Below are 14,507 nucleotides of genomic sequence, written 5' to 3'. Positions count from 1 at the left end.
CGATCGAGGAAACGATGCGTCATGTGGTTTGCGCCGCATAGATCGAGACTCTCGAGGCAATGTTCACCTTCTCTCTCGCGGCCATCACGGCTGCAACTCTACTTGGAGGTTCAACTCGAATAGTCTGACGATATTGACACGTTTACGAAGAAAGGCCGGAGCGAATGCATTTATTCCTCATCGAGCTCAGACTCAGTCGATTCTCTATAGGTCACCGGCGCCTGTTTTCGACGACGCTTGAAGTGAGGAGACGTCTTGAGACCAGAGTGGTCAGCTTTGCAAGAATGCCCGATTCTTGATGAGGAGAACTCACTACGTTTCTACTGGGCTCTTCGACTACGGCATCTACTCGCTCAATCATCTCGACCTTCCATACTGTATCGGTCGACTGCGACTGTGTCTCCGTCGTCGCTGACTCTTTTGGTTTCTGTTTCGGAGTCTTCATTTCCTCCTCCTTGGCCTTATGCCCCTCAGGGCCATCATCCTCTTCCGCGGCTGGGTCTTGTTTCTTCCGCTTGGCTCGCGCTCTCGCTGTGACCAGTCCTTTGGGTAAAATTTGGACACGGTCAACGACCGCACTAGTGCGCCCTCCGACTGTCACGAACGAGATTGTCGATGTCGAGCCATCCGGCTACAAACACTCACGGTCAGCGACTATGTTAACGACGTGGTGCATAAAGCGGAAGGACACACGAGCACAAAGTCCTTGTTGCCCTTCTTGCCCTTGCTCCAGCGGGCGCTGAATAGCCACGTTGAGGGAAACCGCGCAGCATCTGCATCGACAGCAACCGCGGTGGTGGTCACGAGCACGATCTGAGCGTGGAGGACTGCGAGTTGCTCTGGTGCGAGTGCCGAAGCCGGATGCGAGGGATGCTGTGAGAAGGGACCCGCGTGAGCTTGGTGTGTATTATTTGACCAGATGGGACTGAGGAGTGCCTACGATCGCTGCCTGATACAGTATCTCGTCGACCATGTAGTTTCCGATGCCGCAGAGCGGACCATTCTGATTCAGGAGAACTGCCTTGATCGGAGCATCGCGCTTGAGAAGCGCTACGCTGAGGTCTGCGAGAGCCGGCATGGCGAGGTACGGGTCCGCTCCTGACAGAGTGTCGAGAATGAGGTCAGATGTGAAATGGGCGGAATATGGAGAAGCGCTTGTTCGTACCGAGATCGCACAACGGCTTGACGAGTTCGATCTCTTCTTCCGGGCAGTCTACGAGCTTGATACGCCCAAGTCTTCTCGGATCACAGAATGCCCACTCGCTGACAGTGCCATCAGCGGCCTTGAATGTTAGGCAACACTTCATGTACTTAGGCGGCCATTCTTGCTGCGATGATGTCGCCCTCGGAACTCGGTACACAGGTGACGCCTCGCCTCGTACGTGAGCCATCCCCGACATCCCGAAATGAAGGATTGGATGCGGTGGCGAAGAGAGGACCATCTGTCTTCGACGAGCAAAGCGATTGAGTTTTGACCGGACAATCTGGGAGAGTTTGACTACGCACGTAGAAGTTCTTCCCTCGACGCCTGACCGCCTTGACAGTCTTCCCCTCTAATGCCGTCGCCTGGAAAGCTGCCGAGTATTGTCAATCGCGGCATGCAGACAAAGCGGAAAATTCTGGCAAGACAGCTCACGAATGTCGCGTGCGTACATCCAGAATAGACGATCGGGTCATCATTCGTCGATATCGAAATTATTGTCTTGTTCAAAGCCGCTCTGTAAAATGGGGCATACATGTCAGCGGGCAGAACAAGTGAAGCGAGCGCTCACTCGGATCTATAGCAAGCATGTTGGAACGAACGCTTCCAGCCGAGATCTCGCTGCTTCGACTTCAGGCAGCTCTGGCATTGTCGACGGAGCTCACGCGACTCGCTCCTAGCCTCTGAGTCGGATTGAGGAGGCTATGCACTTGAAAATCCGCGTGGATGCTTTGGTTGCTATGGTCCAAGAGTGCGTATCTGCTCTAGAGCGGCAAGTAGGACGAATAGGCGGCAAGTCTGGCGGAAGTCCACGAGCAAGGTTGTCGCGGTGAGATGCGCAGCGGACCGGGTGCATCGCGGAGCTCATCCAGCCAAGCAACTTGTTTCCGCACACCCCTATCTCGGATCTCGCGCACGGAGGAACGGCGGAATCGACGCTCGTTGCATACCGACGAACGCTCAAGTCCGGAAGTCCAGAGCAAGTTCCGGCCGGACTCGACATCCGTCATCCTTGATTCCCCATTTGGCCGAAGCCAACCAAGCATTACCAGTGCGACACGATTGAGCCTGCTCGACCAGCTTTGTGATCACCCACAACGCGATGTCGCTGTACGGACCATCGTACCAGCCGCGGAACAAGCTCCGTCGGGAAGGCATCGAGCGGACGGTACTTCCACCTTTACCGGGAGGGCACACCTACTCGGCTGCGTACACGTACCAAGGAGTGGGGCACACGGGATACCAGCAGGCAAGCTCGTCAGCTGCGAGTGTTCTGACGGGGACCTCGAGAGGAGGCGGGTTACTGTCCGGATCTGGCGGGGTCGCGGCAACTGGAGCAAGGGTCAAAGAGAGACTCGAGGAGGTCAAGGAGCGACAAAAGGAGCGAAGAGAGAGGCACAAGACACGAAGACGACCCGACGAGATCAAAAAGAGCAACTTGATCGTCGACGAGGACGGAGTCGCTCACGACAGCGAGTGTAAGTCGACTCTGTCCCACACGCTGTGTTGGAGAGCCCTTCACGATGCTAACCGTCCAGGACTGGACTTGTAGATGTGCAATTTCGGACTGCGACGCCAGTGCACGTCCAGGCGAGAACAGCTCGTCGAACTCGAAGAGAGGTCGAAGGCATCCCGAATGACGACGATTCGGCGTCGTCTGCTTCATCGTCAGCGTCCTCTTCGTCGCGCGGCAGTGCCTTCCAGTCGTCGCCATACACATATGAGTCTACCCATCGAACGGCTTCGACATCGCATCACCACCACCGTCATTCTTCAACATTATATCCACCGACCCGCTCAGCGATTCCCGGTTACCTCGCAACTCAGAACGGACGATTATCAGTCGACGGAGGCTCCATGTCGGTCCCGAGAGCGCCAAGCCCAGCGCAGCGAACCAGCAACGACTACGACCGCACATCTATCGATCGAGGTGGATCCGCCTCATCTCTTAGACCCTCGTCGTCTCGGTTACGCCCATCACAGGGACAGCAGTTCTCGACTTCATCCTTCCAACCGCCCGCGGCATACAATCCGATACCCCCTTCGATGACCCTGTCTGCGAATCAGCCTCCCTTGCGCAATGCGCCCTCAATCGGACAACTTCCGCAGCTCGCCACCTCTGATACGCATTCGCTGACTTCGTCGACCGCACGGCTGTCCCTCGGTGCGTCAAACCCGAACGAATCGGGTTACAACAAGTACGCAAACAGCAACAAGCAGGGTGGAGATCGGACAGAAGGCAACGTGCTGGATGCGGGCGTGCATGGGATGAAACGTAGCTGGGACGGGTTCAAGCTCGACATGCGATTCGGTGCTCACAAAGTCGGCAAGAAGGTAGGCCGAAAAGTCACCTCTGCCCTTGGGTGATGCTCGGTGCATACTTTCCATAGTTCATACTGGTATCCGAAGCTCAATGTCCTCTTGCTCGCACCCTCTGTCTCTTGTATCGCTATTTCTCGTTTGAGGACACGCAATGCTATGATGCATTGTGGTTCGCAAACATATCATGGTACGCATGTGCGGGCACGACAAGGTTTGCCGCGGAGAAACATAAGAACGGACAGGGGCTCGTTGAATCATCACGATGGCGTGACCTTCCTCACGCTCGCTTCCTTTGCTCTCACCGCCTCTGACCCAGCACGCAGCTCACTATGTCGAGCCGCCTTGCGCGTCATTCAGCTAGGCTTGTCGCGCGCGCACGGCCGTTCTGTACGACCTCGTCGCAGCACGCCGGGCCGCCCCATCTCCGAACCGATGCTTCGACTTCTTCCGCGACTCTCGATCGCTTCAATCGCCCAAATGGGTCGAACCCGGCTATGAGCTTCCCGTGTGTTGATCAGAACGAGATCCGTACGGCCAAGCTGCTCGAGAAGCGCAACAGTGCGCTTTCCCCTGATTCCTCAGCCGCGTCGTACAACACGCTCGGTCCGAGCACGACCGCCACGAGTGACCCGACTGCAGACGATCCGGAAGGTCCAGAACCGGCGTATGCGAATGTCGTGTCCGGATATCAGACGTACCACCATCCGCGCCCGTTCGCGCTCGACTACGGGGGACACCTGCCTTCCTTCTCGCTCGCGTACGAGACATGGGGCACGCTCAACGCCGACAAGTCGAACGCTGTTCTTCTGCACACGGGACTCTCGGCTTCGTCTCATGCACACTCGACTCCGGAGAACCCAGCCGAAGGTTGGTGGGAGAAATTCATCGGACCGGGCAAAGCGCTCGATACGGATCGATTTTTCGTCATCTGCACGAACGTACTCGGAGGATGCTATGGCTCGACTGGACCGTCATCACTAGATCCCTCGGACGGCCAACCTTATGCGACGCGGTTCCCGATCATCTCGATTTTCGACATGGTCCGGGCGCAATTCGAGCTGTTGACAAGCCTCGGGATCAACAAGCTCGCAGCAAGTGTCGGAAGTAGCATGGGTGGAATGCAGAGCATCGCCGCGGCGCATCTCGAACCGGAGCGAGTCGGCAAAATCGTCAGTATCAGCGGGACTTCCCGTAGCAGTCCTGCGAGTATTGCCATGAGGCATGCCCAGCGGAGTGGTAAGTTCAACATTCACCAGCACACGGATGCCCACGGAATTTTGACCCGTCTTTGCCGGCGATTCTCAAGTTCTGATGGCAGATCCCAACTGGAAACGCGGGTTCTACTATGACGACCTGCCACCACACACCGGTATGAAGCTCGCACGCCGTACGTCCCGACCCTTTGACGAGGATCACGCCTGGGCTTGAGCGGAACTGACGTTCGTAAGCTCTGGAACAGAAATCGCAACCATCACGTACCGCTCTGGGCCGGAATGGGAACAACGCTTTGCGAGGCGACGGCGCGACCTCGCACAAGCGACTTCGGACGACGCTTCATCCTTGCCATCACCTCCGGTGCTCTGTCCCGACTTTCTGATCGAAACCTACCTCGATCACCAGGGCGAACAGTTCTGCCTCAAGTACGACGCCAACTCGCTCATCTACGTCTCGAAGGCGATGGATTTGTTCGACATGAGCCAAGACGCTTTGGACGACCTCGAGGCACGCAAATTGGCGCGCGATGCCGGCGAAAGTCCCGCCGACGCACTGTGCCCCGTTCCGCCTCCACCTGCTTCGCAAGGCACAGCTCGATCGAAACCCTCGAAAGCGTTCATCTCATCGCTCCCGTCGTCACATGCGTACCTACCTTCGCTCACGAGCGGTCTTTCACGCCTCCGGAACCACCCGACGCTCGTTATGGGGGTTCAGAGTGACACCCTGTTCCCAATCGAGCAGCAACGCGAACTGGCCGAGTGCATCAAAGCAAACGGGAACCCGAACGTGGTGTATTACGAGCTCAACCAACCGTGGGGTCACGACACTTTCCTGCTCGACGTGACGAACGTTGGCAGCGCTATCAACGGCTTCCTGTCGGCTTCTTTTGAAACGGAGACTCGAAAACCGTGAGGCGTAGAAGCGACCTTACGAAAGAAGCTATCGTGTCCAAATGAGCCGGGTCCTTGAAATTACATTTTGCAACTTTGTAGATTTTTTTGACTGGCAGAGCTGTGATATTCGAGTGGATTAATGACCGATAGAACAAGCCCGAGAAATCGCGCAATGAATGAGCGACGTCGTTGGCGAGAGATGGATCGGAAGTCGGAAGGCGTTTCGCGGTCCTCTGGCTCTCTTGAACCTCGATCCAACGCTCAGCGAGCGCTAGTACGCTCGCGTGATACCTCGAGCACTGCGCACAGCGAATCCGATCCCGATCTGCGCCATCGCATTCGGCATTCCCGCTCCACAATCTTCATCTTTCGTCTCGTCTTGCGACTCGTACACCGACGCCCGGCTCGTACAAGACCGTTTGACGCGATCCTCGCCTCCTTCACCACGTCTTATCCGAGCGAAACCCCGACTCTGAGAAATTCGACCTCCCCTCCTCGCGCCATTCCTCCTTCATCTCGCTCATCCCCACCTCTTGCTTCTTCGCGGTCACGGAGGCGAGCATCTGTATCTCCTGACCCGAGTGAATCTCGCAGTCCGCACCGCAAGAAGCCTAGGACTCGTTCGCCCGAACCGCACGCCGGCCCGTTCCCGTCGGTTCCCCTTCGTACTGCCGAGCTCGTCCGACGTGCCTCCGATAACGCTAGCTCTCAGCCAACTTCATCATCAACTCATAGTGGCCCGCCTGAGATGGTCTCTCCTGGAATGCCCGTCCTGGGAACCCAAGCAGCGGTCGCGAATGGACGCTCTCCGAACACAGAGACGAACGGGCACTTAGCAAACGGGCATTCGAACGGATCAAGCCTGGGCGGCAAAGATATCGTCATGTCTCCGAGTCGAGCCGTCACCGATGCACGACATTACGACGGCGAGGACGGGTTCGTGCCGCTGTATGAAGGCAGCGTCTTTGACCGGCGAGAGTTTGTCAGGCTCGCTTTGCAGACTTTTCGCGAAATGGGATACTCGTGAGTCTTCCGCCTTCATTCTTTGGAGAAAGCACCTCTGTATGCTGAAGATGGAACGAAACGAGTAGAGACACGGCGAATGCCTTGCAGAACGAATCTGGGTTCGTCGCAGAAAACCCGTCAGTCGCATCGTTCCGGCAACATGTTCTCGAAGGACGTTGGAGTGAAGCAGAGACGGTCCTGGCCACACTGCCTCTCGATCGACCAGAGAATTCACTCGTACGCTAAATCTCGCTGATTCATCCGTGAATCGAAGGGCTCACGCACGCATTTCGTTGCAGCCGATTCTCTTTGCTATACGACAGCAGAGGTTTCTTGAATCGATGGAGGCGCAAGACACGAAGCGAGCGTTGACGATCCTGCGGAATGACCTCTCTTGCCTCAACTTTGATTCGGATCGGCTACATTTCCTGTCGAGTCTCGTAATGTGTTCTGATCCAGCAGAATTGCGTCAAAGAGCATCCTGGGATGGGTCGAAAGGACGGTCACGGGAGCAACTCCTCGTTCACCTCCAGAGTAGCTCGCTTTCCTACACGTGATTGTGAGAGGCCGGAACCTGATCCGCAGTCTTTGGTGCCAGGCTTCATCTCGCCGTCAGTCATGCTCCCTCCGCGTCGGCTCGCAACTCTGTTCTCGCAAGCGCAAGCGCACCAGCAACGGCATCACGCTTTCCCCTCTTCGTCCTCCGAGCCGTTCTCGCTCTTGGTAGATGCCGAGCAACGGACAACCGAGACCTTTCCCGACCATACCACTCGCATCCTGCGCGAGCATACAGACGAGGTGTGGCGGCTGGCATGGAGCCATAGCGGGGAATTTCTTGCGACAGCGGGAAAAGATCGGACTGTCGTCATCTGGAACGTCAGGGTAAGTGCTTTTTCGTACCTCGAGAAAACGGAAAACGGGCCACCGGAAACACTACTGATCGTGATTGGACTGGCTGTTTGTAGGAGAACTTTGCAGTTCACAAAGTGCTAGGTCCTCATCAAGATCCCGTTTCGTGTCTCGCATGGTCTCCCGACGATTCGATCTTGTTGACGGCAGCAGAGACGATCATCAAGATGTGGAGCATGCAGTCTCTCGAATGCATCGCTACCCTTGCACGGCATGATTATCCGATCGGCGCTCTCGCTTGGCTACCAAACGGGCTCGAGTTCGTTTCGGGCGGCATGGACCTCAAGGTGTATTTTTGGGTGAGATCGAAAACTCCCTGGTCCTGCCGGACGATACACACTGACCGTCTACTTGCAATCGATCAGGATCTCAGCGGGCACATCATCTCGAGTCTTCCATCGTCGCCGACACGGGTCCTCGATCTCGCCGTGTCGCCAGATGGCACCAAGCTGGTCTGCGTCGGAAGAGCAGACACGACTGAGCCGCACATGATTCCGTCGAGGCAAAACTCGAGGAGCGCAACGCCTCAGGTCAGCCTGTCGGCCCCTCTCGGTGCCAGACACGAGAAGCGTATCTCGGTGTACGATCTTGCCAAGCGGGAACTCCTCTAGTACGTCCAGGCCTTTTCGTCGGGTTTCGCAAATCCCATGCCCGGGTCTGACCGAGCCTCGAACGCCCATAGTGAGGTCGTGCAGCCCTCAGAGCTCACGTCTGTCGAGATATCGCGAGACTCAAAGTATGCGATCGTGAGCCATGCGCCCAAGGTCAGTCTTCTTGCGATCTCCCGCGGCGTGTTTGCCCCGAATCTCCTGCTGAGCACGATATTCGTTCTCAGGAGATCATCTATCTCGAACTTGAATCTGGCTCGGTCGTGCGCAAGTTTGAAGGGCATGACCAGGGTCAGTTCGTGCTGCGGAGCTGTTTTGGAGGCGCAACCGAGAACTTTGTCCTTAGTGGCAGTGCCGGTACGTTCTCTTGACTGTCTCGAGGCAGCTGTAAAGGTGAGAATCTGACTTCTTGAGGGGTTCTAGATGGCAAGGTCGTCGTGTACCATCGAGATACAGGCCGCCTCCTCTACAACCTCATGGGACACGACCTGACTACGGTCAATGCAGTCGCATGGAATCCCGATCCTTCTCGTGCGATGTGGGCGAGCTGCTCCGATGACCGCACCGTCCGGATCTGGGAGGTCAAAGCCTCGGATGGAGGCAGCGAGACCGCCCCGAGAAGAAATCGGTTGCGTCCGCTTGACCAGCATTGAGACCCCTTCGCTCAACTGCCTTCCCTTTCACCGTGTATCACCTTTCTCTTGCTCAGCTCACCTGTATCTCCCTCGAATGAGCGAGATGATCGTATTTCGTTTCCTGTCTCGTTCGCTGTCTTCCGCATTTTTTCCCTGCCGTTTCGGCTCCTTTCCCGGTCCAGAGTTCGACTACAAGACCGTAGTGGCTCTGTACCCCTTCTCGTACTCCGTCCGGCCTCCTGTCGCTGTATTGTTGTTTGTTGTTTCACGTGCTCGGACCTTCCTCTCTTGCTCTCTCTCATTCTCATTCTCTCTCTCTCTTTTTTTGCGTGTCAATCGATCTTTACTTGATGGGGCTCTCGTGGAGCGGGTGGCCCTTGCGAGAAGGAAGTCTGGCACCGTCGCCGCGGGGAAGTTGGAGCCGATGGCATCGGCCCAAACAAATCGGTGGAAGCGGTTCAGAAAGGAATGTTTCGCTACTCTCCTCGTCTCCGCTTTCGAGATGGCTAGGCGACTACTTCAGCTTATCGCTCTCGTGCCTTGCTTGCTCGCCACAGTACAGGCGCAGCAGATCCCCTCGTCCCTCACTTCGACTTCGCTCGTCCCGACTCATCTCTCAACCTCGATCCTCCCGTCCGCGACTCCTTCGCTCAGTCCAAACGTCAGCCGAGCACTCGCCAGCTTTGAATCGGTTGCTTCTGTTCTCCAAACCGCCCTCTCTTCCTCTGCAGCGGGTATTCCGAGTGCAGCGTCGCAACCAGCGAGTCAGCCGAGTAGACCTCCCCACCTCGATACTCGCATCGACGCAACTTTTGGAATTCTCGGCGGGGTCCTGATCGTCTCTGGCTCGGCACTAGGGACAGTAGGCACACTCTATCGAAGGTGAATGAGGATCGCCATGTGGGGCCGACGTCCACCGGATCACCGCTGAACACTCTCGCACCAATTAGGCCAGCTGTCTTCGTCTCAGGACTCTACTCTGGAGCGCTCGTTGTCGGACTGCTGATTGTGCAGTTTGCGCTCGTTGATCGAGAGTCGTCCCCCCGGTCGATTGTAAGTAGCTTCGGCCCCACCATCAATTGAATGGGCGATCTCTCCCAAGGAAATCCTTGGCCTCGACCTGACCCAGGGCGTCGAACGACGTTCGCTTCTCTCTCCCTATCAGACTCGCGGACTCTTCCTGCTCGCGTCGCTCGTAGCGGGCGTCGTCAGTGGAGGGTTCTGCTTCCTGTTCCACAAAGCGGGTCACCTCGTCCAATCCGCCCTCGCCGGCTTCCTTCTCGCGTGTTCCCTCCTCTGCGTTCGCACCGACTCGCTCATCCGTCCAGTCGGCCTACGATATATTCTTCTCCTTGGTACGCTTCTCTTCACTCACGTCGACGCGGATGAGAGCTGAGCGGATCCCCCAACACACGCGCACGCGTTCAACAGGCTTGTCCACGTTCTTCTTTGTCCTTTCGTGCATCCCCCGGCTCGAGCTGCCGCTGGTGCTCGTAGCGACATCGGCGATTGGAGCTACAGCGCTAGTGACAGGAATCGACTGCTTCACCACTGCAGGACTGAAGTGAGTTTTCGGCCCGAAAAAAACGCGGAATCTCCGCCGAGACGGACGCGCGCTTGCAGCGAGCTGAACCCCCGTTCCTCGACGCACGGTTGCAGGGAATTCTACATCTTCAACTTTGGCTTCTCGTCCTTGTACCCCAAGCTCGACGGTCACTACGTGAGAGAAGCTTCTCTCTTGCGAATATTTCTCGAAACAAGCTCATTTCTGAGCCCCACCTCGTCCCTCTCTGCCAGACACTCACTTCAACCATCACCATCGAACTCGGTGTGCTGCTCACGGTCTTTATCTGCATGATGGCTTTCCAACATCGATTCTACGTCCTCATGGGTCGCAAACAACAGACAGAGCAGGAGAACGACCGCGAGCGAGCCGTGCGCGAGACCAAGGTGGAACAGCGGGTTCGCAAACACACAGACTCGCACCTCGGAGACTGGGAGGCGAAGTACGGAAACGCCAAGCTTTCGAGGAGCCAGCCGGAGAATGCACTCGAGAAGGGAGTGAGCCGTGGAGCGGAGAGCACCAAGCGCAAATCAAGTTGGTTCGGGTTTGGCAAGAGCCACAAAGCGCCCAAGCAAGACAACACGGCTTCAAGCTCAACTTTGTCCCTCGACAAGCAAGGGCTCGGATCGAAGCACCGGGACGCCGCGAATGCCACTTCAGTCGATTTCCTCCCTCGCCTTGAACTCGAATTCGATCAACCTGCGAACCCTCACGGGCTCTCTCGACCGGTACTCGCCCCTCTACAAAGCGCAACTCGAACGTCTCCTCCCGCGATCGAGCTCGAAGGATGGGACGACTACATTTCGACCCGGCAGATCGCGATGGCCCCGCCTAGTGCTGACCCTGTTCCGACCCGATCTCGCTCTTCACTCGCTCTGGTCACGCCTCCCTCGTCCATCTCCAGATCGAGCCCTCGCCTGCGAGATGAGGGCGACGACGAAGAAGACGACAATATTCCCCTCGCCCTATCGCCTCGCCGTCCCGCTTCGAGTCTCTCTGTCACGAATCGTTCGCTTTCATCCCCGAGGATTGGATCTACACGACCGAGTACAATGTACACTCTGCAGCAAGAACGGACTGATCCCGCGCCAGCAGCTATTCCTCGTTCTCACTCTCGAGCTCAATCACTTGTTCAGCAGATCCCCGCTGTCTTGCTTGAGATGCCCAAAAGACCATCAATACTCCCGCGAAGCGATTCGCAGCCAGGAGGTTTCGACGCGGACGGACGCAGAACTACTCTCCTCGATCTCACGGAGCCTTCCAGGTTCAATCCGTACAACGAAAGAGAACGACAGAGGACAACCTCGGAAGACCGGATCGTGACAGGAGAGAGGCGAAGGTCAATGAACAGTCTCGCTTCTCCAAAGAAGGCCAGAGAGACTGTCAAGATCATGGACTTTGGAGACCTCGATGCGAAACACCGCAAGCGCCTCTCGCTGTAAGTTTCGACCGTTTCTGGCTCAAGCACGCGTGCGATTGTTGACGAGACTCCACCGTTAGTCTTCAAACTGAGGCGGCCGAGACCGTTGCTGCGGAAACCGCAAAAGCTCGCATCCTTGAGCAGCAACAGCAGGAAGCCGCGGCCGAACGTCGCAAAGAACAACAGCGTCGCAACAGTAGTCTCGGCAGCAACCACATCCTGTCGACTCCTCGCACGAGCACGGATGAATTTGGGATCATGAAAGCCGGAGGCGGAGGACGTCCCAAGTCAGTCACGAGCTTGAGTGGTCTTCTGAGCTTGAAACGCAACAGCTCTGCTGGCGATCTACTCGAGCACCATGACTTGCTCGCTCAAGTCGAAGCAGCGTCGCGTCCGAACGCTTTCAGTACACCGCCTCGCCCATCGCCTGACCGCCGTCAATCTGCGCAATCGTTTGCGTCGACCTCGAAACGACTCTCGCAAGCGTCTCTCACTTCTCCTCCTCGCAATGTTCGTCGTCACTCGCTCACGACATTGCTAGAGACCTCGTTCGACGAGCCTCCGGTCGAAATTCCCTTCGACCAAGCCCCAGCGCATCATCGTCGAACTAGCGCTGGCGTGGAGAAGGTAACGCAGTGGAGACAATCTGGCACTCTCAGTCCCGCGAGGCCCGCTGAGCAGCGTCGCGCTCCTTTGGCTGCACCTCCATCTCCTGTCATCGAGCCTCCCACCATTACGAAGAAGGGGTCTAAAAAGAACTCGTGGCTCGACTACTGACCCAAGTAACCACCAAACCGACAAAACGCGTTCTCGATCTGCTGGCTTACCGCCTTCCACCGAACGTTCACCAGAAATAACACCACCTACTCGAAAATTTCAGGATCCGCCATACAGACACTTTTCATACTTGCATGCTCATATTCTCCTCTCTGTATCTCACCCTTTCAACAATCTCGGAAACGGACAGACACTTTTCTTACTCGCACTCTCGGATCTCACAACATTTCGATCTTCCTGTCTCAGTCTTTGGAACCATTTTTCTTTGCACTTTTAGTTTTCCTTTTGGCTTTCTCTATCCTGTCGCGTTACATCTTCTATGGATTCCCTCAAATCGTATTCGTTAACGTTCCTAATGCTATTCGTACTCTACGTTCGCCCTCTCTTTCTCTCACTCTGTCGCGAAAAGGAGCACACCGAACGAGATCGATTGAAACCTAACCAGACAGCCAAGGGGCAAAGCTCGTTTTGTTTCCTTTTTCCTCGTTCGAATTTCACGAATACATGTATATCCGCTCGAGAGAATCAGTAGAAGTGAGAGAACGTTAGCCATCCTCAGTTGCGCGCGCTCCAAAGGACTAGATCGTTTCGCTTTGATTCAACAATTGATTGATCTTTGATAGCTCCTTTGCTCCGATGTTTCGGTGAGCCAGTCAACGTATCACACCTGACCCGTCAAAAACCTCTGCGCCTGAAAAGACTCGAGAACTGATTGTCAGGAGCTACGAGTCGTAGTTAGCATGAGGTTTCTACGCCAATTCTGCGCCACTAGTCCTTGGGATCTCTCGCGAAAGGTTCCAATTGTAGTTGAAACTTTTGTGCTCTCTGCTGCAAGCACATCCTTTCTCTCTCATGCCAGACAGTGGTCGAATCCAATCATTCGATGTTTTTGTGGGTGAGAGTAAACGGATTCGTTGCAATAACCAACTAAGGAACTGCGAGAATCGTTTAGTCGAAGAGTCCGAAGCCCTGATCAACGATACATTTCTTGTCAGCGATTCCCCCGAGACAAAAGAGAGTATTGACGTTTTGGGGAAGAACGTACCATGTCGTCGTCGGACTCCTCCTTCTCCTCAACCTTCTCCTCCTTCTTCTCCTCAGCGGCGTCACCACCGGCAGCGGCGGCAGCTCCACCAGCAGCGGCAGGGGCGGCTCCACCAGCACCAACGTTGCTATTGTTCCCGGAAATCCGATTTTGAATAGCAGTGTGAGTCGATTCAGTCGAGAGAGAAGAGTTGAGAGTTGACGGGGACAGAGGCAATGGAGAATCAAGGAGTAACAGAAGGGTCAGTAAGATTCAACGAGCTGGTGGTCATTTGGATAACTCACGTGAGGAGGTCCTTGATGTCCTTACCCTCGAGAGCCTTGGCGAGGAGAGTGGCCCAGATGGGCTCAGCCTCAACCTTGGCGGCGTTGGTGAGGGTAGTGAGCTTGTCGGCCTATAACGAAACACAACAACAAACAAGACTTTGTGGGTTAGCAGGACAGCGAGAGGAGGGGTTGGAAGGTCCCCAAAGGGGAGGAAGGAATCCAACTCACGGTGATCTCGACACCCTCGTCAGCGAGGATGAGGGCCGCGTAGGTGAAGGCGAGCTCGGCAGACATGCTGGAAAAAAGAAGGACGACGAAGCGAAAGGGACGAGGACGACGGAGGAGAGAGAGGAGAGGAGAGAAAGGGGGGAAGCGGGAAAAATGGATGCGGACGAAGGCGAAGCAACAAGTCAGCGACTTCGGGGTCCTCTCGTCCTCAATGAGTGCTCACGCGAGGGGATTCCTGGCTGCTGCTACCCTTGTCCAACTCCCTCCCAGCAGTCGAGACTGTCGACTGGTGCCTCCCTCTCATGTTGCGCGGTTTTTTTCGCTTTCCCCCTCCGTTCGAACGCTTCCCACCTTGCAAGACGTGTCGTGGTCGAGTTTGGCGATAGATCGATTGGTGCGAGAGGTCGTATAGCTTACAT

The 14,507-nt window shown here is 56.0% G+C and overlaps 5 protein-coding genes across 5 annotated transcripts; 3 read left to right on the top strand and 2 right to left on the bottom strand.

The window, feature by feature from the left end:
- Window positions 1-170: 170 nt before the first annotated feature.
- JCM15063_002201 (uncharacterized protein) lies at window positions 171-1,850 on the bottom strand (the record flags this gene model as incomplete). The annotated part of the gene is made up of 8 exons (XM_076678104.1): window positions 171-221; window positions 314-631; window positions 694-873; window positions 941-1,098; window positions 1,166-1,442; window positions 1,507-1,566; window positions 1,637-1,718; window positions 1,804-1,850. 8 exons carry the CDS (start codon window positions 1,848-1,850, stop codon window positions 171-173), a joined length of 1,173 nt encoding a protein of 390 aa, XP_076534702.1.
- Window positions 1,851-2,303: 453 nt separating this feature from the next.
- Window positions 2,304-3,568, top strand: JCM15063_002200 (uncharacterized protein; the record flags this gene model as incomplete). Its single annotated transcript, XM_076678103.1, has 2 exons — window positions 2,304-2,679; window positions 2,754-3,568. The coding sequence occupies 2 exons, from the start codon at window positions 2,304-2,306 to the stop codon at window positions 3,566-3,568; spliced, it is 1,191 nt and encodes a 396-aa protein (XP_076534701.1).
- Window positions 3,569-3,852: 284 nt separating this feature from the next.
- On the top strand, window positions 3,853-8,806 carry JCM15063_002199 (uncharacterized protein; the record flags this gene model as incomplete). The annotated part of the gene is made up of 12 exons (XM_076678102.1): window positions 3,853-4,759; window positions 4,830-4,910; window positions 4,983-5,646; window positions 6,226-6,654; window positions 6,705-6,873; window positions 6,936-7,170; window positions 7,235-7,518; window positions 7,602-7,844; window positions 7,911-8,155; window positions 8,228-8,309; window positions 8,381-8,510; window positions 8,577-8,806. 12 exons carry the CDS (start codon window positions 3,853-3,855, stop codon window positions 8,804-8,806), a joined length of 3,699 nt encoding a protein of 1,232 aa, XP_076534700.1.
- A 484-nt stretch (window positions 8,807-9,290) lies between these two features.
- Window positions 9,291-12,549, top strand: JCM15063_002198 (TMEM198/TM7SF3 family protein; the record flags this gene model as incomplete). The annotated part of the gene is made up of 7 exons (XM_076678101.1): window positions 9,291-9,670; window positions 9,739-9,841; window positions 9,918-10,143; window positions 10,220-10,352; window positions 10,448-10,508; window positions 10,586-11,790; window positions 11,853-12,549. 7 exons carry the CDS (start codon window positions 9,291-9,293, stop codon window positions 12,547-12,549), a joined length of 2,805 nt encoding a protein of 934 aa, XP_076534699.1.
- A 948-nt stretch (window positions 12,550-13,497) lies between these two features.
- On the bottom strand, window positions 13,498-14,154 carry JCM15063_002197 (60S acidic ribosomal protein P1; the record flags this gene model as incomplete). The annotated part of the gene is made up of 4 exons (XM_076678100.1): window positions 13,498-13,518; window positions 13,595-13,721; window positions 13,879-13,988; window positions 14,089-14,154. 4 exons carry the CDS (start codon window positions 14,152-14,154, stop codon window positions 13,498-13,500), a joined length of 324 nt encoding a protein of 107 aa, XP_076534698.1.
- Window positions 14,155-14,507: the final 353 nt, after the last annotated feature.

The sequence above is a fragment of the Sporobolomyces koalae genome (genome assembly GCF_050403365.1).
Source record: "Sporobolomyces koalae JCM15063 DNA, S_koalae_JCM15063T_v1_ctg12, whole genome shotgun sequence".
NCBI classification, from domain to species: domain Eukaryota; kingdom Fungi; phylum Basidiomycota; class Microbotryomycetes; order Sporidiobolales; family Sporidiobolaceae; genus Sporobolomyces; species Sporobolomyces koalae.
This window is presented reverse-complemented; position numbering and strand designations above follow the sequence as displayed.